The sequence below is a fragment of the Symphalangus syndactylus genome, chromosome 8 (assembly GCF_028878055.3).
Source record: "Symphalangus syndactylus isolate Jambi chromosome 8, NHGRI_mSymSyn1-v2.1_pri, whole genome shotgun sequence".
In the NCBI taxonomy this organism is placed as follows: Eukaryota; Metazoa; Chordata; class Mammalia; order Primates; family Hylobatidae; genus Symphalangus; species Symphalangus syndactylus.
Genome location: NC_072430.2, coordinates 11754926 through 11768426, shown reverse-complemented (window position 1 = coordinate 11768426; position 13501 = coordinate 11754926). Strand labels below are relative to the sequence as shown.

The window sequence follows — 13501 nt, the reverse complement described above, 5'->3', positions numbered from 1 at the left end:
CTCCCGGGTTCAAGTGATTCTCCTGCCTCAGCCTCCCGAGTAGCTGGGATTACAGACGTGTGTCACCATGTCTGGCTAATTTTTTGTATTTTTAGTAGAAATGGGGTTTCACCATGTTAGCCGGGCTGGTCTCAAACTCCTGACCTTAGGTGATCATCCCGCCTCTGCCTCCCAAAGTGCTGGGATTACAGGCATGAGCCACTGCGCCCGGCCACTTCCCTCTTCTTTCTTGCCTGGGGCTTCTGAACAGCCCCAATATGGGGATTTAATGTAACAGGCTCAGGGTGAGTACACTTAGCACCCAGCAGAAGCTTGTGCCACTGTCCCCAGGGGATCGTGCCCCTGCCTCGCCTCAAATAACCCCCACTGATGAAGTCCTGATAAACATGGGCTCATGTCACAGATAAGCAAGAGTGCAGAAACAGCACACAGCAGTCACAGACACACCCAGGCCCTGGCCAGTGGAGCAGTCTGGCACCAAATAGAAACTACGTGTGTTTATTAATTTAAATAAACAGGCCAGGTGCAGTGGCTCATGCCTGTAATCCCAGCACTTTGGGAGGCCAAGGCCGGGGAAGTCACTTTAGCTCAAGAGTTCAAAAGCAGCCTGGGCATCATAATGAGACCTCACCTCTACAAAAGTGAGAAACATCAGCCAGGCATGGTGGTGCACACTTACTGTGGTCCCAGCTACTCAGGAGGCTGAGGTGGGAGGATTGAGTCAAGAGGCGGAGGCTGAGGTGAATCAAGATCGCACCACTGTACTCTAGCTGGGTGATATAGCAAGACCCTATCTCCAAAAAAAAAAAAAAAAAAGATCCAGGCAGAGTAGGAGCTGAGGCTGAGCCTGGCAGCTGGCCTCTGGTAGTTGTGTCAGTTCGAGAGGACGAAGGCCCTGAAGCATGGCTCGTGGTCACACATGGAGCAGGTGTCACGCTGGACTTTAAAGGTAGCTCTGGAAAGAAGACTCAGAGTAGCTTTCAGAATAGGAGAGACGGGGAAAGTGGGTAAGGGCTGGAAAAGACGACCCACAGGAATCAGGAAGATGACCTGGAAACGGGAGGGCGATTGGGCACCAGGCACACATGCAGAAGAAAGTGCAGCCCTGGCTGAGGCCAGGTGCTCAGGCTGGGACTCCAGGGCCAGGCCTGGACAGGCCTGCTTCAAAAATCACCAGAACCAGCCCAGTGCAGGACAGCAGGCACACAATGCCAGACAGCAAAAGGTTGGCAAAGGCCATGTCCTGGAAATGCCATCCCAGAGGCAGCCTGGGGGCCCTGGTGTGAGGTGGCCTGAGATGGAGTACTGGCGGGAAGGGCTGCACCTGCTGCGCGGGTGGTGGCTGGCGGCGCTGAGCCTGGTATGCTCCGTAGCGCTCCAGCGGTTGCCGCTCCTCCAAGGTTGTGCCCAGAACTCCTGATTTCTGTCGCTCTTAAAGACCTTGGAGAAGTTACGTCTTCACATTGCTGCTGCTGATAGGGATGGTTTTGTAGCCGGGTGTGGCACATGCCTGTAGTCTCAACTACTTGGAGGCTGAGGTGGGAGGATCACTTGAACCCAGGAGGCGGAGGCCGCAGTGAGCTGTGATTGCACTGCTGCGCTCCAGCCTGGGCGACAGAGCAAGACCATGTCTCAAAAAAGGAAAATAAGTCAGCCGGGCGCAGTGGCTGACGCCAGTAATCCCAGCACTTTGGGAGGCCGAGGCGGGTGGATCACCTGAGCTCAGGAGTTTGAGACCAGCCTGACCAACTGGTGAAACCCTGTCTCTAATGAAGATACAAAACATTAGCTGGGTGTGGTGGCGGGCACCTGTAATCCCAGCTACTTGGAAGGCTGAGGCAGGAGAATCGCTTGAACCCGGGAGGCGGAGGTTGCAGTGAGCCGAGATCACGTCATTGCACTCTAGCCTGGGCAGCAAGAGCGAAACTCTGCCTCAAAAAAAATAAAAAGGCAAATAAGTCATTGTTTTTGGGCTGCAGTCGTACCCACCTTGCCTTGGTAAGGGTTTGTGGAGCCTGGCCCCACCCCTGCAGCTGCTCAGAGGACCCGCCTCTGCTGACCCTCAGCATGTCTCCTCCGTGCAGTGTCACAGGGCAGGTGCATCCCCCGGTGACCCTCGAGGCCCCGCTGTAGGCTCCTCCCAGGCATGGCCGGGAGCTGTGGGGGCTCCTGCGCCCTCCCTCCTGCGCCCATGTCACCCTGCAGGAACTCTGGGCAAGACCCTCCCAGCAGCCCGGCCGTGCTGACGCCTCTCTGGCCCTCCCAGCAGCCCGGCCGTGCTGACACCTCTCTGTCTCCTGTGGTGTTTTCCAGGATTTCTTCTTCTATTCTCTAGTCTACGACCCACAGCAGAAGACCCTGCTGGCAGATAAAGGAGAGATTCGAGTAGGAAACCGGTACCAGGCAGACATCACCGACTTGTTAAAAGAAGGTAGGGTGGGCCGCCCTGGGCACGGAGCCCTCTGTCCTGTCCTGTCCTGCCGGGTGACACACTGGGTGAGAGGAGGCTGGGACACAGCCGCCATGTCAGTAACTCATGTGTGACTGGGGATGGCAGGTGCAGGCCTGGGCTCTGTCCACGCGGGTGATGCGTGTAGGCTGGTGTCCCGGAGTCTTCCTCCACCCACTCCTGGTGGCGTTGGGGTTCTGGGGAAGCCCCAGACCCTCAGGCAGGACGTGGTGATCAGCTGTCCTTACACAGCGAGACCTGGTTTCCTTCTGGCAGTTGTTTTTCTTTTTCTTTTTTTTTCAGACGGAGTCTCGCTCTGTTGCCCAGGCTGGGGTGCAGTGGGGTGATCTCGGCTCACTGCAGCCTCCGCCTCCCAGGTTCAAGCGATTCTCCTGCCTCAGCCTCCCTAGTAGCTGGGATTACAGGCACCTGCCATCACGCCCGGCTAATTTTTTTATTTTTAGTAGAGATGGGGTTTCACTGTGTTGGCCACGTTGGTCTTGAACTCTTGACCTCAGGCCTCCCAAGGTGTTGGGATTACAGGCGTGAGCCACGAGTCTGGCCTTGGCAGTTGTTTTTCATTACTTTTTTTTTTTTTTGGACAAGGTCTGGCTCTGTCGCCCAGGCTGGAGTGCAGTGGTGCGATCACAGCTCACTGTAGCCTCGACCTCCCAGGCTCAGATGATCCTCCCACTTCAGCCTCAGTAGCTGGAACTACAGGCGTGCACCACCACACCCCGCTAATTTTTTTGTATTTTTAGTAGAGACAGTTTCGCCATGTTGCCCAGGTTGGTCTCAAACCCCTGACCTCAAGTGATCTACCTGCCTCGGCCTCCCAAAGTGCTGGGATTACATGTGTGAGTCACTGCACCTGGCCTCGTTACTTTTTTAAAGTTCTTTTTGTCTCCAGAAATTTTCTTCTGTGTGAATCTGCCCACGTTTCTTGTCTTGCCTGTGGGTACCCCACCCTTGAGGCCTGGTGGGGCCGTGGAGCTCCAACACAGTACTCACCCCAGATGCAGGCGGCCTCCCTCCGCCTGGTGCTTCAGCAGCCCTGGTGGGAGGTCCTGGGGCTCACTGTCCCCTTCTCAACCCTGTCCCTCATCTCCCCGCTGGACAAGGCTGCGAGGCTGCCCTCAAGACGCAGGGCTCTGCCCCCGAGGGTCGGCAGGGACTCGCATCCCTGCTTCTTGCAGTTGTGATCAAGGTGTTTCGTGGTTGTCCTGTTTTGGTTTGTTTTGAGAGCGGGTCTTGCTGTGTTGCCCAGGCTGGACTTGAAGTCCTGGGCCCCAGCGATCCTCGAGCCTCAGCCTCCCCAGTAGCTGGGGCTGTTTCGTGTTCTTCTTGATTGTCTGTAAGGTGCTGGTGCATCTCACAGGTGGCTGGGGGTGCCACCTTCCCCAGGCAGCTGCGGGCTCCGGCACTGGGCTCGTGGTCCTGCTATATTGCAAGCATCTGTGCTCTGGCAGGTGCTGGGCAGGGGGGGAAGACCCCCACCTCTCTCCAGGCACACAGGGCACATTGAGGCCTGGGTCTGGGCTTGGGGAGGCCTCTGTGCAGAGGCCTGTGGGTCGGAGCCTGGGGAGGCCGCTGTGCTAGAGCCTGGCCTGTGGGTCTAAGCGTGGGGAAGTCGCTGTGCTGAGGCCTGTGGGTCTGAGCATGGAGAGGCCTCTGTGCTGGGGCCTGGCCTGTGAGTCTGAGTGTGCGGAGGCCGCTCTGCTGCGGCCCGGCCTGTGGGTCTGAGCGTCGGGAGGCTGCTGTGCTGGGGCCTGTGGGTCTGAGTGTGGGGAGGCCTCTGTACTGGGGCCTGTGGGTCTGAGTGTGGGGAGGCCTCTGTGCTGGGTCTGGGCCTGTGGGCCTGAGCGTGGGGAGGCCGCTGTGCTGGGGCCCAGCCTGTGGGTCTGAGCGTGGGGAGGCCGCTGTGCTGGGGCCCAGCCTGTGGGTCTGAGCGTGGGGAGGCCGCTGTGCTGGGTCTGGGCCCGTGGCCTCCAGGGTGCCCTGCTATCATGCCAGGGTCTCCCAGCCTGGGGCTGTCTTGCCTTTCTGGCCTGGCCAAAGGTGAAGGCCTGGCAGCCGCGCCCAGGTGAAAAGGCAGAGTCCGTGGCTGGGAGACAGGTGAGAAGGCAGATCACATGAGGGCCAGAGAGTGAGGAGCTGTCTCAGGTCAGAGGCCCTCACCTGGTGCATCTGTACCTTCGGCCTGGGGCCGGTGGGCCTGGCAGGAGAATGGGCCTTGAGGTGCCCCCATCTTACTGTGCACACAGGGCTGAGATCCGACCTGGAGAGACCTGGCGGGGCTCTGCAGGGCCTGGGGCGATGGGACTAAGGGTCCACCAGCCTGAGCCAGCTGCAGGAGCCGGCCTCCCCTCTCCACGCTGCCTTCCCCGCTGCCCTGCTGTTCCTTGGCTTTTGGGCCACTGGTGCAAGGACCAGGGATCCCACCAGCTGGTGTGGGGCCGGGACGTGGCTTCCAGAGCCTTCCCCACCTCCGGGAGGCTGTGTCCCTCTTGAGTGATGGAAAATTGCACACTAGTTGTACACCTGCCTTTAGTGAGTTTGGAATGTCAAAGGGAGTGCGACCGTCATGACCAGTGGTGAGCATACACGGAGGCACCATGGCTTGCGTGGGTCCCACCAAGGCTCAGCTTCTTGGCCACCAGGGAGCTGGGCCCCAGCTTCCCCAGGGTACCCCTGAGCCAGGTGAGGAGTCCACACCAGGCCGAAGACCCCCCCAGCCCGCCTCGCTGGTTCACACAGCCCCAGACCCTAGCTGACCCCGTCCTCACCTCCAGGGCTGTGCGGCGGCCCCTCCCTCTGCGGCAGTGCGCTTCCCTGGCTGACCCCGTCCTCTGAGTCTGGCCAGGCATTGTTTCCTAGGGGCCGCAAGGCCTGACCTTCCCTGGACACACGGCCCAGGATGCCCGGCCCTCGGGGCAGGGTCTGGGAGCCAGTGCCCCTTAGCGAGGGATAGCGTTTTCTTGGGGACCTTCTAGCCTCAAGAGCTCTCTCCATGCTGGACCTGCAGCCGGGCGCCCCGGTGGAGGCGCCCCGCACTCCGTGGTCCTTGGTCTGGAACCTCGGTGCTGCCCAGGGCTGGAGGGGAGCCGCCTGCAGAGTCTGAGCCTGGCACCCTGCACTGAGCTGTGGAGGCGGCTGAGGGGCAGACAGAGGACAGTTGTGGAGCTCTTTCTCCAAGTCCGTCCCCAGGAGTCAGGCTCAGCCATGCTCAGACATACATTCTCCTGAGGGTGTCTCCCAGCACCACGGTCTTGTTTTTTGGCGAATAAAAGGCTGTTTGGTCAGAAACCCCTCCTGGCCCTGGCCGTTCGCAGGCGTCCGGTGGCCTCTTCATCAGCCTTGAGTTCTCCATCGTCCCAGCTTCCAGAAGACAGGAAACAGCTGGTGCCTCCAGAGTCGCGCCCACTCCCTGGCCCCCGGCTCTGGCTGTGCCAGGCTTAGCAGCAGCTGCCCCACAACCCCCCGGGGTGGAAGAGGGGCCAGAAGGTCCCTGGAGGTGGTGTGCCTGCTGCTGTGACGTGGCAGGGCCCTCTTGCAATAGCACGTGAATCCAAGTATCTCAAAATAAAAAGCTTGGGCCGGGCGCAGTGGCTCACGCCTATGATCCCAACACTTTGGGAGGCCAAGGCAGATGGATCACCTGAGGTCAAGAGTTCGAGACCAGCCTGGGCAACATGGTGAAACCCCGTGTCTACTGAAAATACAAAAACTGGCTGGGCGTGGTGTTGGCGCCTGTGATCCCAGCTACTCAGGAGGCTGAGGCAGGAGAATTGCTTGAACCTGGGAGGCAGAGGTTGCAGTGAGCCAAGATCGTACCACTGCATTCCAGCCTGGGTGACAGAGTGAGACTCCGTCTCAAAAAATAATAATAATATAAATAAATAAATAAAAATGAAAAGCTTGATTTAAATTTACAAACCAACCTTCCCGTCTCTTGTGGCCACAGTTCTTGGAGCCCTGCATTTTGGGTGGGCTGGGAGGCCCCTTGCGTGTGCACCCAGCCCCGGGTTGAGAGGCCACTGTGTGCCGAGTGTGCATGTGTGTACCTGTGTGTGCAACAGCCTCCGTCCAGCCTTGCACCCTGGCCTCACCTATGGGGCCCTGCAGCCCTTCCCCCTCCCCATCCCAGCAGCTCCCTGTGCCCAGGGAGGAGAGGCGTGACCCGGCACGCCGGGGGACCCTGTCTCAGAAAGGCCACACTTCCTCCCTGTAGGCGAGGAGGATGGCCGAGACCAGTCCAAGCTGGAGACCAAGGTGTGGGAGGCGCACAACCCACTCACAGACAAGCAGATCGACCAGTTCCTGGTGGTGGCCCGGTGAGTCCTGCTCCCGGGCAAGGCCAGCACGGGTGGTGCCTGGAGCTTCTGTTCTCCCTGCCCTGTGGTGGGTGTTGGGGACGTGACAGTCTTGGATCCCATATCCCAACATGAAGCCCACGCGCTGCAGCCCTGAGACCCCCGTTAGCAGTTCCCAGAGAGGCTCGGGAGTGCTGGGCCCAGGCCCTTCGTTAAATAGGAGGGCGGCCCTTTTGGGGGGCAGGCCTGTGTGCCCGCCCACGTGTCCCTAATGGGGCTTTCCCAGGATGAGCCGGAGGCGCTTTCCCACTCCTGGGCCACTGGGAGCAAGTGGGCTGGGCCTGGTCAGGGAGCAGAGCAGCTGCAGCCCGGGCAGACCCCTGGGGCAGGGCGAAGGCCGAGGCCCAGGAGAGGACCATGCACCTTCCCTGCCAGCAGCCTGGGAGGTGGAGAAAACCCCAAAAGAAGCCCCAAGGCGTCTGCCAATCTATCTGTATGCCCTCAGTCAGATGCACGTGGGTTCTGGGGCGGGTGCTGGGCCCTACTCCACAGCCTGGGGCCCAAGACACAAGGAGTCCTCGCCACCTGCGGGCTGCTCCCTGCGATGCCCATGCAGTTTGTCCCTGCTGCCCCTGGCACCTGGGGAGCTGTGTGCCTGGGGGGAGTCCGTGCTGCCCGTGGCCCCTGGTCCCTGGCACCTGGGGAGCGGCGTGCCTGGGGGGAGTCCGTGCTGCCCGTGGCCCCTGGTCCCTGGCACCTGGGGAGCTGTGTGCCTGGGGGGAGTCCGTGCTGCCCGTGGCCCCTGGTCCCTGGCACCTGGGGAGCGGCGTGCCTGGGGGGAGTCCCTGCTCGGCCGACACTGTTGTCATCGCATCTCCTTTCCCCAGCTCCGTGGGCACCTTCGCACGGGCCCTGGACTGCAGCAGCTCTGTCCGACAGCCCAGCCTGCACATGAGCGCCGCAGCTGCCTCCCGAGACATCACCCTGGTAAGTGGGCCCAGGGTGGGACAGCTGAGACCTGGGGTGACCCACGGCCCAGAGTGGCTGCACCCTTCCTCCTACCAGGGCCCAGCACCTGCCCCAGTATTCAGGACCCCTGCAGACGTGCTGTCCCGCCTGGACTGGCCTTTCCTATCCACCCCAAACTCGGCCAGACTACGCTGAGGGTGCAGGGAGGGCCCACAGCAGGGGATCCTTGAGGCACTGAGGGAGGGGGTGCCGTGCCACAGGTGCAGGAAAAGCCACCTTGGCCCGGGTGACCCTGCTGTCTCCTGCCGCAGTTCCACGCCATGGATACTCTCCACAAGAACATCTATGACATCTCTAAGGCTATCTCGGCGCTGGTACCGCAGGGCGGGCCCGTGCTCTGCAGGGACGAGATGGAGGAGTGGTCTGCATCAGAGGCCAACCTTTTCGAGGAAGCCCTGGAAAAATATGGGAAGGATTTCACGGACATTCAGCAAGATTTTGTGAGTAGCGTGGGTGGCGATGGGGGAGTGGCTGGCCATGCCCGTCTCCAGGTGGGCTGCGGGGGTGTGGGGTCCCCATCCCACTCTGCCCTGAGGGAGCCTGTCCTGCACCCTGATTCCCTGTGTGGAGCTGCACGAGTTCTGTCTCGGGGGCGCTGGTGGGGCCTGGGCATAGAGAGCCACGCTGCAGCCACCATTGCATGATGAGGATAAGGGTCGGCCCAGGTGACGGAGGCCAGGGTATCCTCACGGAGACTTTCCCTTCCTTGCCGCCCCCTCCAGCCCCAGGCTTGGTTTTGCTGTTTTTGACTGAGCTGAACCTCTTGTTTCCTCATGTCCTTGTTTTCTGTCTTAAGTGAGTTTAGCCCAGCAATAGGCCTAGACAGTCTTCATGGTATGGGATCTCCCTTCCCTGTACCTCCACCTCAGGACCCCCTACCCTCCAAACGTCAGCCTTCCTAAAATACTTTTAATCTGTTAGAAGCGCATCCCCATGTGGGAGGTGGTGGGGCCCCCGACCATCAGCCCTGGGGAGGTGGAGCCTGTGGCAGGGCAGGGAGGAGCCCCAAAGGGGCCGGGACACAGCCGGGTTGCTGGTATCTGATGAAAAGCACCATCCAGGCAGCAGCGCACAGGCCAGCGCAGCAGAGACTGGAGAAGCATCTGGAATTCGGAAGAAACAAACATGGGGTTGGGTAGGGTGCCTAGACCTGAAGAGGAGGAGGGACGGCAGCCAGCCGTGAGGCTCCCGAGGATGCATCTGCTGAGGGCAGGAGTGCAGCTTTGTGTGGGGGCCTCTGGCCAAGGAGAGAGCTTGGCCGGGCGGGAGGAGTCCCTGAGTGTCCCTGGGGCCAGCAGCCTCTCCAAGGCGGATACGGATCTCTCCAGGCTTAAAAACAAACCAAGATGAGCAGAACATGTTCAGACTAGAGGACGAGGGCTAGAAACAAAATTCACCAACTAGGCTCAGACCAGGGCAGAATTTGAGGGAGACCCTGCTGCACATGGTTCCAGCGGAAGGGAACCCAGTGCTGAGCCCACGTGAGCCTAGCGAGGCAGCACTCGGGGCTGTGGCTGCGGGAACGTGTTCCGGGTGCGGGGTTGGGGGCTGCGGCTGCGGGGCCGTGTCCAGGTGCGGGGTTGGGGGCTGCGGCTGCGGGGTTGGGGGCTGCGGCTGCGGGGCCGTGTCCAGGCGCGGGGTTGGGGGATGCGGCTGCGGGGCCGTGTCCAGGCGCGGGGTTGGGGGCTGCGGCTGCGGGGCCGTGTCTAGGCGCGGGGTTGGGGGCTGTGGCTGCGGGGCCGTGTCCAGGCGCGGGGTTGGGGGCTGTGGCTGCGGGGCCGTGTCCATGCGCGGGGTTGGGGGGCTGCGGCTGCGGGGCCGTGTCCAGGCGCGGTCTCGGGGGGCTGCGGCTGCAGGGCCCTGTCCAGGCGCAGTCTCGGGGGGCTGCGGCTGTGGGGCTGTGTCGAGGGAGCAGGCCCCACTCTCCTTCATGCCAGATGCAGTGGACCAGACTGAGGAACTATCTGAACCCTTATTTAATAAGACACGTTTCTTAAATCCATGCCACAGCCCAGGTGTGGTGGCTCACGCCTGTAATCCCAGCACTTTCAGAGGCCAAGGCAGGAGGATCATGAGGTCAGGAGATCAAGACCATCCTGGCCAACATGGTGAAACCCCATGTCTACTAAAAATACAAAAATTGGCTGGGTGTGGTGGCAGTCTCCTGTAGTCCCAGCTACTCAGGAGACAGAGGCAGGAGAATCACTTGAACCCCGGGGGTGGAGGTTGCTGTGAGCCGAGATCGCACCACTGCACTCCAGCCTGGGCGACAGTGTGAGACTCTGTCTCAAAAACAAAAATGGCTGAGATGGCCAGGCATGGTGGCTTACGCCTGTAATCCCGTTTGGGAGGCCAAAGTGGGCGGACCACTTGAGGTCAGGAGTTCGAGACCGGCCTGGCCAACATGGTGAAACCACGTCTCTACTAAAAATACAAAAATTAGCCAGACGTGGTGAGAGGTACCTGTAGTCCCAGCTACTCAGGAGACAGAGGCAGGAGAATTGCTTGAACCGGGGAGGCAGAGGTTGCAGTGAGCCGAGATTGCACTGCTGCACTCCACCCTGGGTGACAGAGCGAGACTCCGTCTCAAAAACAAACAAAAAGGCTGAGATGGAGGCTGGGTTGTCAGTGCCACCTTGGCAGGATCTCGACCTTGACCCTGTGCCAGCTCCTCTTCCCCTGGTGTCACTGTGTTTTGGCACCTGGCGGGGGGACCTGCTTTATCAGCTGCCCTCCGCATCTGCCTACCAGCAGGGGCCTGGCCTCCATGCACCAAGCACACCTCACCCTCCGGCCTCCCGCCCCCTCTGTGGCCTTCTGGCCGCCCTGCCCCTGCCCTTGCCCCTGCCTACTTGTGTGACACGCCTCCTCCCACCCAGCTCCCGTGGAAGTCGCTGACCAGCATCATTGAGTACTACTACATGTGGAAGACCACTGACAGATACGTGCAGCAGGTGAGCCTGCCCGCCACTCAGTGCCCGGGGTGTGCCGCCTCCGCGTCCTGCGCCCCATCCTCTCCTAGCAGGTGGGCGTGCACCGCTGCAGCAGGAGGGGAAGGAAGGCTCCTGCGTCCCTGGCCCGGCTCTCCTCTCCATGGCGCTCTCCTCTCCATGGCGCTCTCCTCTCTATGGCACTCTCCTCTCTGTAGCCTCCAGCCTTCTGCACTGCAGCCCCAACCTGGGCCTCCCCGCTGACCTCTGATTTTCTCTTTTGTTTTAAGAAACGCTTGAAAGCAGCTGAAGCTGAGAGCAAGTTAAAGCAAGTTTATATTCCCAACTAGTAAGTGCGCCCTCACAGCCGTTGTCCTCGTGGCCCTGGGGGCCAGGGAGGGTGGGGCCAGCATAGGGTGCTGGGGCCAGGTGGGTCCCAAGGAAACTCAAGCTCAGAGGCTGGGAAAGTTGGGGCAGCCCCCGGGAGGGTGGCGCAGGGCTGGGGGGCTCTGGCTGCAGACACAATGGCCATGTCTCTGTCATCCTGGCCTCCTGGTCAGTAAGGGGGCATTGGGATTCCAGCCCACACTGCCAGGGTTCAGTCCCTGAGCTGGGCTCCATGCTAGGGGAAGCATGGGGGCCTGGAGAATGGCTCAGACCTCAGCAGGGGCTCCCAGGAACTGAAAGGGAGAAAGGAGGATCCCTGCCGAGGCCGAGGGGTGCGAGGACGTGCTTCTGGACGAGGGGTGGTCAGCCACGGTGCGTGCCGGGCAGATGGGCCCCCGAGGTTCATGCTCCTGCAACTCCTCTCTTCTCTCCTTTCCCTCTTTAAGTAACAAGCCAAACCCAAACCAAATCAGCGTCAACAATGTCAAGGCCGGTGTGGTGAACGGCACAGGAGCGCCGGGCCAGAGCCCTGGGGCTGGCCGGGCCTGCGAGAGCTGTTACAGTAAGTGCCCTGGATGGCCGGGGGTGCACTGCACGCCCGCCTGTGGGCCGTGGTGCCTGCGTTGGCCCTGAGGGCTCCAGCATGGCCCAGCCTGCGAGGGGCCCACTGATGATGGGGGGCTGCATCCCAGGGCTGTGGTTGGGAGAGCCTTGGGGAACGTGCGGGCGTGCCTGGCGGGTGGGGGCGGCCGGCGTGGGGCTGGCGGGGAATACTCTGACATCGCTGGTTCTGCTTAAGAATCCGTCTATTTCCAACTTTGTTGTCCGTAGCCACACAGTCTTACCAGTGGTATTCTTGGGGTCCCCCTAACATGCAGTGTCGTCTCTGCGCATCTTGTTGGACATATTGGAAGAAATATGGTGGCTTGAAAATGCCAACCCGGTTAGATGGAGAGAGGCCAGGACCAAACCGCAGTAACATGGTAAGGGGGGGGACACCCGCCCTGCCTGCCGTGAGCGTGTCGGCCGCGCGGGTCCTCAGCCCCCGGTCATGGCGCTGTGTCGGGGCGGTTGCGCCCCCTTCCGCAGAGTCCCCACGGCCTCCCAGCCCGGAGCAGCGGGAGCCCCAAGTTTGCCATGAAGACCAGGCAGGCTTTCTATCTGCACACGACGAAGCTGACGCGGATCGCCCGGCGCCTGTGCCGTGAGATCCTGCGCCCGTGGCACGCTGCACGGCACCCCTACCTGCCCATCAACAGCGCGGCCATCAAGGCCGAGTGTGAGTCCTTCCAACGCCCCGCTTACTCTGTTCCTGCAGGTGGTGGGGAGGGAACAGCAACCTTGGGACCCAGCCTGTAGCCCCACTGGGAGTTCTGATCTCAGGGAGCCCCACGTCCTCCTCGGTGCTGACATGGCCGAGCCCAGTGAGGGCTCCCAGGTCAAGGCGCAGGCAGGGTGCCATGCTCCCCTGGGGATGCCCCACCACTCACACTGTGTGGTACCCCGCAGGCACGGCGCGGCTGCCCGAAGCCTCCCAGAGCCCACTGGTGCTGAAGCAGGCGGTGCGCAAGCCGCTGGAAGCCGTGCTTCGGTATCTTGGTGAGCAGCCAGGCGCGATGGGGGCTCCTAATGCTGCCTGCAGGTGCCTTCTGACCCAAGCTCATGCACTGGCGCTCCCAGCCTTCTCTAGCTGAGAGCTCCTGGACAGCCCCCCAGGGCCTGGAATTGTCCTTTTGGGGTACTCTGCACCGTGCCAGGCTCAGGCAGACCCACTAGGACCCAGGCTGCTCCCTGCTCCTGGGGTCGTGATGGGGCCCAGTGCGGAGTGGCGGCAGCCCTGTCTTCTACGGGGCCAGCCTCCTCAAGGCACACCCAGGGGGCTTCCCTGCCAGTCTCGCTACGCTGTTCCCTGTGTTCTGATCGTCCCTGGGGCCTGAGGGTCTGGAGTTTAGGCGGTGCACACCCCTGCCTGTAATACCACTAAGACAGGGTCGCACCTGCTGCCTGCAGGGAGTATACTTCCTGAGCTACACCCACTCCACAGGGGCAGCACTCAGGCCTCTGTAGGCCCTCGGCAGAGGGAGGTGCACACCTGGCAAGCAGCCTCAGGCGGGGGTTCCCTTGCCTTTGAGCGTCTGAGGACACCCGAGAACCTCAGCCGGCTACCCTGGCCCAGCCAGAAGCAGCTTGCTGGCTGGGCCAGACATTTGTGGCGGCGGTGGAGGGGGGGCCTCCCCCATTTGCTGGGCTCGAGTGGGCTTGTGCATCTGCCCTCCAGACACAGGGTGACTGTCCTGAGAAGGACATTCCAGAGCCATGAGCCAAGTGTGCTTTGAGATTCAAGTGGCTTTGGCATTGCTCCCTGTTTGGGGTCGTGGCCCCTGTCCTGTGGG

The 13501-nt window shown here is 61.3% G+C and overlaps 1 protein-coding gene across 28 annotated transcripts in view; it reads left to right on the top strand.

Annotated features, from left to right (window-relative positions):
• The window catches only part of MTA1 (metastasis associated 1), a 52739-nt gene that overhangs the window by 34119 nt on the left and 5119 nt on the right, over positions 1-13501 (top strand). For 27 of the 28 annotated variants that reach the window (XM_063643804.1, XM_055287921.1, XM_055287918.1 and 24 more), the window contains 10 exons: positions 2314-2431; positions 6681-6783; positions 7650-7749; positions 8043-8231; positions 10671-10745; positions 11012-11070; positions 11555-11670; positions 11940-12091; positions 12198-12387; positions 12618-12707. In XM_063643804.1, the coding sequence (XP_063499874.1) occupies positions 2314-2431; positions 6681-6783; positions 7650-7749; positions 8043-8231; positions 10671-10745; positions 11012-11070; positions 11555-11670; positions 11940-12091; positions 12198-12387; positions 12618-12707 (1192 nt within the window). Of the gene's footprint in view, positions 1-2313; positions 2432-6680; positions 6784-7649; positions 7750-8042; positions 8232-10670; positions 10746-11011; positions 11071-11554; positions 11671-11939; positions 12092-12197; positions 12388-12617; positions 12708-13501 lie in introns of those variants that run through there. The other variant, XM_063643811.1, reaches the window with a different exon arrangement.